General features: G+C 39.1%; 1 protein-coding gene across 2 annotated transcripts; it reads left to right on the top strand.

The window, feature by feature from the left end:
- The first annotated feature begins 137 nt into the window (after positions 1 to 137).
- Positions 138 to 10,930, top strand: LOC139467146 (sodium channel modifier 1-like). 2 transcript variants are annotated; one of them, XM_071248864.1, is made up of 6 exons: positions 138 to 209; positions 4,227 to 4,297; positions 6,012 to 6,100; positions 7,741 to 7,841; positions 9,087 to 9,601; positions 10,564 to 10,930. In XM_071248864.1, exons 1-6 carry the CDS (start codon positions 159 to 161, stop codon positions 10,652 to 10,654), a joined length of 918 nt encoding a protein of 305 aa, XP_071104965.1. In that variant the 5' UTR covers positions 138 to 158; the 3' UTR covers positions 10,655 to 10,930. The 2 variants fall into 2 exon arrangements, with proteins under 2 accessions (XP_071104965.1, XP_071104966.1); XM_071248865.1 differs by lacking the exon at positions 138 to 209 and adding an exon at positions 3,325 to 3,409.
- Positions 10,931 to 10,981: the final 51 nt, after the last annotated feature.

Below are 10,981 nucleotides of genomic sequence, written 5' to 3' on the forward strand. Positions count from 1 at the left end.
AAAGAGTTTCTCGCGTTGATTCTCGAGGGGAATTCCTTTCTACTATATCTGTCTCACATTGTGATTGGATAAAATAATTTACTACGAATATTCTAATTGGCTACTTAAAATTAATCCTGGAATATACCATGTAACATTTTGCAAAGAAATAAGTGAGAATGTCTTTCAAAAGAGAATCTAATGACGGGAGTTCTCTTAATTCATTAAGGGTTGGTAGTACAGTATTTTTTTAAATCAAAAGTCCTATAATATGTATTTGAAATTTCTACAGATCTAACTATAATCGAAGAAAAAAACTCACTCTGAGTTGTCGACAAGTCAAGAGGTAGGCTAATGACACTAGCGCGATGATGACGCACTGATGATGAATGCTATCGTGAGAAAAAAACGAGGTGTATTTTTGGCTTTTTTAAAATGCAATTGGCGGAACATTTACTGTTGAAAACGATAACGTAGAACATGTGTGGAAATACCCGTCGTTTATCAAATCTAACTGACAATTTAGACAATAAAATTATTACCCTTGTAATAACCTAACTATTTACTATTTCAGTAACTGGTGGAAATCTAATCTTAATTAAAAAATGTGTTCCATCGAGGAAAGTGTAAAGGGTAAACCCAGCAAGTTAACCTGTTAGTGCAGCCTGTACGATGATTGACAATTAATAATGATACTTACTGGTAATAAAAATTGAGATCCCTCATATATTAATTTGCCATCAATATAATGATTCATACTCAAATTACGACCCTGGATGAAGCTGTTATTAGTTTCCAAAGTGATGTTCAGATTGTTGTTAATGATGGAAGGATGACAGTTTTTGAAAGTTAATCTGTACACATAATTTGGTGTGATAATAAGGATATAGGCTATCACTTATTAACTTGTAGCAATATGATTATGTTGAAATAGTAAATTATTGCTTGTTTTTCTGATCTCATTCATTTGTCTGATAGTATGCACAAGGTATGCTGATTTTTTATATATATATATAAAGAATATAAATTATATATCACAAAAAAATGGTGTAATTTTAGTTAACAATTATTCAATGTTGTTGGTATTCCTATGGGAATTCACGTGTCCTGCTCCTGACATCATATCATGACTATTGTTGAAACCCAGTTATTTTGCAAGTGACGGATGGCATTTCGACATTTTCAAAAAAAATTAAATGAACAACTTTTCTTTTATATCATTACCAGATTTACAAAAAGATATTTGGATGATAATTGGTCAATGAGATCCATGTCCATGTAGCTGTGTATAGCTAAAAGCTGAACTGTGGGCCCTACTACCATCTCAGTTATCAATACGTGGAAGATGTTGTCATCATGGTCATAGCAGGACAGACATTGAAATGTCTCAAGTCTAATAAGTGCTATATGGACATGACATCTATGTCTAGGTTCAGTCACTATATGGCTGGGGCGGTCAAGTATCCTAGTGGTTAAAGGGATGGCTCGTCATGCTGAAGGCTTGGGTTCGATTCCCCACATGGGTAAAATGAGTGAAGCCCATGTCTGGTGTCCCCTATCGTTATATTGCTGGAATATTGCTAAAAGCGGCGTAAAACTCACTCACTCACTCACTCACTCACTATATGGCTGGGATATTGCAGTCGTGATGTTACTCTTGTGACACTTCTTTTACTCAAGGGGCCAGTGGGGAAGCCTAGTGGTAAAAAGCCTTTGCTCGTCACGTCGAAGGCCCGGGTTCGATTCCACACTTGGGTACAATGTGTGAAGCCCATTTCTGGTGTCCCCCCGCCGTGATATTGCTGGAATATTTCTAAAAGCGGCGTAAAACCATACTCACTCAATCACTCACTCAAAGTACCTCAGATGAGTTTGCTGTGTTAATCCTTATCAGTATTGTATTTAACATTTTCTGTCAGTCATCATAAGCAAAATTGGCAGCTATGACATGGCTTATTTATACATTTGTTAATATTTTTGACAAAATCCATGTCAGGGTGTTGCAGTTGCAGTGTTTCAGGTCAGGGTCACAGTGGGGTTGTTGACCACTATGTGTTGACCACTATGTGCTGACCACTATGTGCTGACCACTATGTGCTGACCACTATGTGCTGGCCTTACTGTGTTCAGTTGTGTTTATTATCATACCCTTTGTTTTAACACCGTTAAACCATGCCATCCCTTAGCAATGAATATTAGTTCTGAAATGCAACAATCATTAAATAGCAGTGATAGAAAGTAACATTTTTAGTCTGCTAGTCCTTGTGATGATAACATAGAGCAAACCCCTTGAAAATGGCAAATTTCTACATGCTTAACACTTTCAGTTGGTTGATCACTGTCCGTTTTAATCTGCATGTCTGTTTCCATGGATATGCTCAAACAATAATCACCCAAAAACATCAGTTCAAGAAAAGACAATGGAATCATTTAGCACAGATACCATGTAATCGACAGACAGACAGTTGTTTATTTTCGTCTCACCTTTGATTACATCGTAAATAGTACTATAATTACGCTCACGCACACACACATTACATGCATGCATACACACACACACATTATGCATACATACGTATGCATGCACGCACACAGCTTACATGCATGCATACACACACATTATGCATACATACGTACGCATGCATGCACACACATTACATGCATGCATACACACACACATGCATACATACGTACGCATGCACGCACACACAGAGTTATGACTGCTTCCTGTGCTACAGACAGCATGTGCTGCAGACAGTATGTGCTGCAGACAGCATGTGCTACAGACAGCATGTGCTGCAGACAGCATGTGCTACAGACAGCATGTGCTACAGACAGTATGTGCTGCAGACAGCATGTGCTACAGACAGCATGTGCTGCAGACAGTATGTGCTGCAGACAGTATGTGCTGCAGACAGTATGTGCTACATAACACCAAATGTCAAGCTGTCACACTTGTGTTAAATAATCTAGGACGTATGAAGTTTATTACGTAAAATCAATAGTTGACATTACCTACCGTGTGAGTTTGAGGAAGAGGTGTTTTATTCACAGTGAAGTAGCCATCAGCAAATCATGGTGTATTGTAGATTTAATACGGCATAGAGGGAGGGGCCAGACCCTTTAAATAGTTTGCCTTTCAACAGACTGTGTCAAGGGGCACAGTTCAAAATACAGTAAAAAATGTAATTTCAGGGCCTATTTCGAGATTATTTTCCTAGAATAATGATTAAGATAAACCTCAAGAAAAACATGATTTCAATAAAATGGCATTGATATTTTTTATTTTACCTTAGCCTGACTCATACTAATCGTTAACTTCATCTCATTACGAAAAGGTAGTGGAAACTCCTGTGCCGTGTTCCCAAGAACAGAGAAAATCATCTCTCCCGAACACACCCCTAAGTGACGGCAGCCGCACTGGAAGCAGGTGACTAACCTAGTACACTTGTCGCACTCTTATTTTTGCACCAACCTGGTGGTTGGGCTAAATAGATGTTAGGTTACTGACCCATTACCACCAACCGAGAGTCCACACCCTCTGTTTTACTATGTAATTCAGATATGAGTGATAACGATTGTGTCAAGATTATGACCTTTTCTTAACAAGGGAACCTAAGTTAGCTGGAATATGATTCTATGAGCACTTACAAAATCCGTGAAATTTCCGGATTTAGTCCAACTCTCAAGTACGGAGGTGATGCCTGACTACAGATTGATGTCCAAGAAGATTAAGAAGAAACCACGTTGCCATGGAGTTAATTGAACGGATCATGATCTGAATGACGGTAAATCCCACCACCAACTGTGGGATTCAAACAATTAGTATGAGTCAGGATAAGGTAAAATATGTATTATTCAGGGTAAAATATCATTCATGCTTATCCTGACTCGTACGCTGTAGCACCCACCAAGCCGTCCCCACTTCAAGTATACGCGTGAAGCCATTAAGGGTAAGCGAAATGACAGTGACGAGTGTACTGCCTTGGTCACATGCTTCCAGAGCAACTACGTGACTGAGAGGTGCGTTCAGGTGACATGATTTTCTCTGTTCTTGGGAACAGCACAGGAGTTTAAGTACCTTTTCAGAATGAGATGAGTTTAGAAATTAGTATGAGTGAGGATAAGATATGGATTAGCTAACCCTTAAAATTATATTTTTAATTTTTGGTAATGGACCTCCGTAAAACAAGGAAGTGTATTGGTCTTCCTCAGAGCAGAAATACCCTTTTTTCTTGTTTTAACAGCAAAGACGAATCAGGGACCTGCTAGCTGTTGACATCCCTGAAGATGAAGCCACCCTGCTAAGCAATGGAAGGTAAAGATCACACACATTTTTAATTAGTTCTGATTAAATTTATTTTTTCATTATTTTGAAAAAGAATAAATTATTTGATGAAATTTATCTGTCATTCACCAGAGAAAGTAGTCCAATCAGTACGTCCTAATTGTAAATTTCAGCAAACACCATCTCATCTTTCTGATGGGCGTCCTTTACAAAACGCCCAAATAAATAACAAAATAGATTATGCCACTACAAAGAAATATTATAAATCTTCCGAAGGACTCCAGTAACTAAGGACTTTGTTTCATATTTAATGGAGTAATTTGTTACAGAATACGGATAAATTGTTAATTTCTTGCAGGCCACCATTTTTGGGGGGTACACTAGAACAATGGGATGAAGTACATTTCCATTCATTAATTTGCAAGAATGTCAATGTATGCATATAGTTACTTATATGTTTTAAATGTCTTTTAACAAATAAAGAAAATTAACATGACTCAACGTTTTGAAATATGTGAAGGGTTGGACACTGATTCTAGTTACAGTAATCACCTAGCATCCCCCTTTGCGACTTTGTTGATCAGGTTGTCATGGTGACTTGGCTGATCAAGTTTTGATGATAACAAAAATCATCCAACAAATAAAGATTGAAATATCCGGGTACACAATTATTGGGTAACCCCGATAGGACCTCAACTTTATGATGAGGCATGCAGTCACGTGCACAAGGTGCTTGAACGTCTGTGTTTGGAGGTATCGTGACAGAATCATTGCACAACATGATCAGAGAGCACAACAACATATGCTACTGAGGATTGCAACAACTGAATGCACTTACACCTCTCAGTGTAAAAGACGTTGTTTGACGACCTCATAGTGAAAGAGTCATAGATGCCTACCTGGAGCAGGAGACTATTGACTGCATGGAGTGGCCAACCGGGACCTCAGCCCTATCGAACACATGTCGACAAAGCTGCAGATTTCACAATGTCCTGCCCTTCTGGCAACTCTACAGGAACTCGGCAGTGCTCTTACTGAAGAGTAGAACAATCTTCCCTTGGCAACCATCCAGACACTTATTGGGAGCATGAGACGATGGTGCTAGGCTGTGATCACATCACATGGATCACATACATGCTACTGAGAGTTGTTTTTTGGACAATGAATTTGTTTTCATGGTTTCTTTACATTTCAGGTTTGTTTTGATAATCTGATTTTGACAGATGATCTGACTGATTATCGGTCACATTTTGTTTGTTGGCATTGTGAGGCACATGGCAGAAAGACATTGGCTATGTTGCCAGAGGGTATGTTATGAGTTGTAACAGGATCACGAAGGGTACATGGGGTTTTATACATCTCACGTTAGGTTTTAAACTTAATGAGATGATAAAACCCTATGTTCCCCGAGTGATCCTGTCATGCCAAGTTTATCATACCGACATGTTTTAATACGACATTGTAAAAGAATTAAAACAGATTGAAACTCGATAGAAAACAGCTGTTCGACTGAGTCATGTGACTTTCATTGACTCAGAAAAAGCGTGCTGCTTTACGCTTTGAAGCGGGATATCAGGGATTTATTCTCCTTCTCAGAAATATGTGTGCAGCCTGTTTTCTTCTTGGTGGGGTATAAGGGATTTACTCTCCTGCTGAGAAATTTATTTCCCTTCAAGGCAAGATACATTTACTTGTTATGATGTGAAACGGACAGTTATGAACAACTTTGAATATCTCATTACAGATTTGCATGTGTCGTGTGCCACCATATGCCTGTGTTTGACACAGTGGACATGTTGGCAGTTCATCGCAGTGGGAAGAGACATGAAGCCAGTAAGTAGGCCCACATTGTAGCAACAGTAGCAGATAGTACTGTCCATTACAACAAGAGTGTGTTATGGTAGGATTGTTTTTTTATCCCCCGCCACAAAGTGGAAAGGGGATATAGGAATGGGTGCTGTCCATCCGTCCATCAGTCACGTTTCTTTTCAAAACAGAACTCAAAAACCGCGAGAGACATCCTAACCAAACTTGGCACATAGATACCGGTAGGTCTAATGATGAACTGGTGCCTTTTGATAGTATGGGATTTTTAAAAAAAAATTTCAAGTTTCCAAGGCAAAGACTTTCATTTGATTGAAAATGGGCGTAGTGCTTGTTTCCAGAGCAGATCTTGAAAATGTGCCATGCCCCCAACCAGACATGTTATATTGGAAGGGGATATGATTATTTCATGCTTGTTGATTGTTGCGAGGTAGGATTCTCATTACAAAACTATCACATGACAAGGTTCGATTTAAGGAACTTGATTTAACTTACACCACATGCATATTGACACGACAAACTTGTTGCACCAGACAAAACTAGGTTGCACCAGGTCCCATAATTTATCCTAGTTGAAACACGTGCCCATTAAGTTGTAGTCTCCACACTTTGATGACATCAAGCCAAAATAGCATGACAACTTACACACGACACAGGGATTACTGGTGTAGTATGGTAAATATAGCTTAGATGTATTGATTGTGTTCAAGGACTGATGTGTCAACAAGTAAGAGTTAGACACAAATTTGAAAGATTTTGACATGCACTTGATATAAATATTAGATAGGTTGCACTGGTGCATGTTTCTATAGCTAAATCAACCCCTGCAAGACCACAACAAATAGAGTATTATTATTATTATCATTATTATTATATGGCACTTTTTTCCAAATTTATTGTTGCTCAAATGTTCTAAAACCCGGATAAATCATATAAATCTTATCATTATCCCAATCACTGGGCCAGTGTGAAGACAGTTTTCATTCTCCGCTCCCTGGGAAGTATACACTCCAAGTAATCTGTGAGGTGCTAGGTTAAGTCACAATACAATCTCCTCATACGAGGCACCCCTTCTCTGCTGGTGAACGCGGGCATATTTGTTCTTCAGGAATTGAGTAAGAAATAATTTTGTAACAAGAGTTCAAGAGTCCTGAATAGTAATGATTGGATATTACAGATTTTACATCATATAAATATTCTCTCTGCTGAGAGTCATATATATATGACCCTACTTCTAATTTTGACATACATATTTTTGCAAGGTAATCAAATAAATATATAAATACGGTAACATGTCTTATGATCAGAGTGGCAGTCGGGTAGCCTAGTGGTTAAAGCGTTCGCTCGTCACGCCAAAGACCCGGGTTTGATTTCCGACATGGGTACAATGTGTGAAGCCCATTTCTGGTGTCCCCCGCCATGATATTGCTGGAATATTGCTAAAAGCGACGTTAATATATACTCAATCACTCACTCACTATTATGATCAGAAAATAACTATTAAAACATTGATTACAGAGTGGGGAGGAGGAATGGTTAGATGCAAGAGAAAAGTATTTTATTTATTGTGGCTTTGTTGTGATATGGCTGAAGTGTTGGTAGACTGGTGCACCAGTAGGTCAGTGACTCCAGCTGTGTTGCTGTCACAGGTTTACAGCATCACGAGGAGAAGAAGGCAGAGCTGCAGGAACTCATCAGGAAGAGGAGGCACGAGGCATTTGTCAAGACAGGGTCCAGTGAAATCAAGATTGTAAGTTGTCCTCTGTACCTTTGATACCACTAAGATGCAAGATAAACTGGAATTGGATGCCTGAAAATTTAATTTGAAACTAATAGCAGAGATTTAGGGTCAGATTTCAATTTTGTAGTATAGCAGTGTTTGAAATACCTGCCAACCAGACAGTCCGAGATGGTCAGTTTTGAAAAGTTGCTTGGTGGCCTGCTAAGTTGACACTTAAACAGTTCCATTCTTATGTTTACCCTTTCGTTACTTTTGTTCGTTAGTCTAGAAACTTCTGGACTGGCAACATTTTAATCTGGTCTTGTAACATTGCAATGTTGCCAGTCCGGTTGTCTGACTGAAATTTTTGGGGATTCTATACACTGGATACAGAAGTATCATATCAAAGAAACATGCTGCATGATTGAAAAAAACATTTACCTATCTCCTGCTGTTTTAAGGTTATCAAGTCAAATGCAAACTCTCTGGTGACTGAAAAGGTCATAAGGTCATGATGTAGGTTGTATACTTAGGTATAGTAGGCACCACAAGGAACTGTGTACATGTATATGGTTATTTCTATGGCAGCTACTTTATAAACACAACTTAGAAGCCAACCTGGAAGAAAAGGAAGATGACCTTGTAACTATCGTTCGGATACCCCGTGTTAAAGTCAGAACAACCTTTCATCCGACCAATCAGAGCATCGTTTACCAGATTATGAAAGTGACAGTCGGAATGTCTAATCATGCAATTTCGAAAACTTTAACACGGGGTATTCCGAACGATAGTTACGGGTTTAACAACTGAATCCATACAATCTAGACCATCTATTAGCCATTCCAGAATGTTCTTTTGTTATGGTTTCAAATTTGTAATCGAGAATTTGTCAAAATATGTTTTGAAGCGTAGTCACCAATTTGATAATAGTGCCATAAAGCACGAGAAAGCTGCCTTCTCATTGGTCATTCCATTGGTCGGTCATAGTTCGCGCAAGGTCGGTATCACGTGACCCGTAATGGGATGTCCTCAGATCTTTGTTTAGCGGTAGCGAGAACTAAGATCTGATTTTAATGAGATTGTGTATATGATAGGCACAATGCTTGTCATAATATATAGATGAGACAATGTATTTTGGGGGGTCCGGGGATTTCAAGTCAGCAAGGTTCTACTGTAGTGTGATTTTACCATGGAATGATTTTCTCAAGGCTATTCAAGAAACACTGATTGTTCTGTCAACATGAACACATGTTAATTGTCTATCGATTCTTCCAGGCCAGTACACACTTCAAGGGCATCGGCAGCATTGCTCCATATGATCCTAGAGTAAAAAAGAAAGTGAAGCCTTACGACCGCAAACCTAAGCTGAGCTTGTCCTCAACACCACAAGCCACACAGTCTAGGGCACTGCCAGGAAACAGGGCCCTTGAGGCAATACAGAGTCAGGGCCTGCTGAAACATCCTAAGCAGCTTAAAAAAATATTTGAAAGCCCTGACTCTGAATTTGTATTAAGACCATACCAAAGAAAATCAGAAATGCTTGGTGACAATCAGAACCTTGTGACTGAGGCAAAGACTGATTTAGAATCGGGCTGGAATAGTGGACAAAATGGCCACCTGGTGACCCATGGTGGACGAATGGAGGGTGAGAGATCAGCAGCCCCACCCCCTCCTCCCCCCGAGCCAGGGGGATCAAGCACAGACAGTACAGCGACAAAAGAGGAGAAGGCTAGAGAAGCAGTTCCTTCCGAGAAGAAGGACTTAGCAGAAAAATATTGGCAAATGGCGGGGTAGGTATTTTAACTATTCCAATTTTCACAAGATTGCAAGTCAATGCAAGGGCTTTAATTAACATTGCTGTATGGGTTTGTTTTCAGAGTGAGTGAGTTAGGTTTTTGCCACTTTTAGCAATATTCCAGCAATATCACAGAGGGGGACACCAGAAATGGGCATCACACATTGTACCCATATTGGGAATCAAAACCGGGTCTTCGGCATGACGAGCAAACGCTTTAACCACAAGGCTACCCAACTCAAATATTTGCCATAACGGTAATTTTACCAAAGGCAAAATATTAGCTTAGTCTTTACATTGTATTTTGGACTTTTTGTTCCTGTCAATTCCTGTACACTTGCATCTGTCTTGTGCTAAGAAACTTTAACTGTATTTCATATTTAGGTTATAAACTATGAGCTACAAGGAATTATGGATTATCTGTCCCCAAGTAAATAAATGGTGCAACTCCCTTGCCTCTCACGTGGGACTGATAATCTGCAATTCCAAGTTTCAAGGGGATTATAATATATTACTCAAAAGAAGTCAAGAACATGTTCATGACTATAGGGAATCTGTCATTGGTGATGAGTAATGCAACATGCAGTCTTCCAATTGTGGATGTTCTTCATCATATTTTGAGTAGTATATTACTCATTGACATTTTAAGAGCAAAAATGAAGAAAGAAAAAACGTATGAAATGTCAACTATACTGAGAAACTTCACTGAATACAGTCTATGGTTCAGATGGTGTAATGGCAGCAGTTTGGGACTCATGAAGAATTGATGACGTCATATCGTATTTTTCTCATAAATGAAGCACTCTGATGTCATATGGCTTCAATTGACCAACAGCTTTCAGAATTGGTAAAATGCACATATGCAAATATCAGAAAGTTATTACATATAATCATGCTACCCTTATGCGTAATATATCTATTACAGAATTACTGTTTAATTGAACTGTTGTTTCCCAGATCGGGCTGGCGGAAGGACTGGGATGGGAAGTGGATCCGAGACGATGACTGTGAGTTTGACTCGGACGAGGAGCCACCTGACCTGCCATGATGGACTGATGCCGAAGATGCTGGCCATGAAGGAAGACTATGGAACATATTTAGGAATATCATGAGAATGGGCAGAACTGTCAGTGAAAGGCATAATTCGTGACATTTGAAGCCTATTCTTGTTGTGACACTGCAATATTATTGCATTAAAAAGTGGTGACCTTGCTTTGTGTCAAGTGGTGGGTTTTGTCCAGCTTATATCAGCCTTAATAGGTTGCAGACTATGATGCCAATATCAAACATTTTGCAAACTCTACAACTGTATCAAACATTAAAATCTCTGTCCCTGTAGACGTGTGTTTATGCATTGTGGAGATGTCAACTGCAA

The sequence above is a fragment of the Haliotis cracherodii genome, unplaced genomic scaffold (assembly GCF_022045235.1).
Source record: "Haliotis cracherodii isolate W230 unplaced genomic scaffold, xgHalCrac1.p SCAF_19, whole genome shotgun sequence".
Lineage (NCBI taxonomy): Eukaryota > Metazoa > Mollusca > Gastropoda > Lepetellida > Haliotidae > Haliotis > Haliotis cracherodii.

Coding starts and splice junctions, on each gene's coding strand:
- LOC139467146 (XM_071248864.1), top strand. CDS start 159: ATGTCTTTCAAAAGAGAATCTAATGACGGGAGTTCTCTTAATTCATTA. Junction 210..4,226: donor GTTCTCTTAATTCATTAAGG/GTTGGTAGTACA, acceptor TTGTTTTAACAG/CAAAGACGAATCAGGGACCT. Junction 9,602..10,563: donor AAATATTGGCAAATGGCGGG/GTAGGTATTTTA, acceptor GTTGTTTCCCAG/ATCGGGCTGGCGGAAGGACT.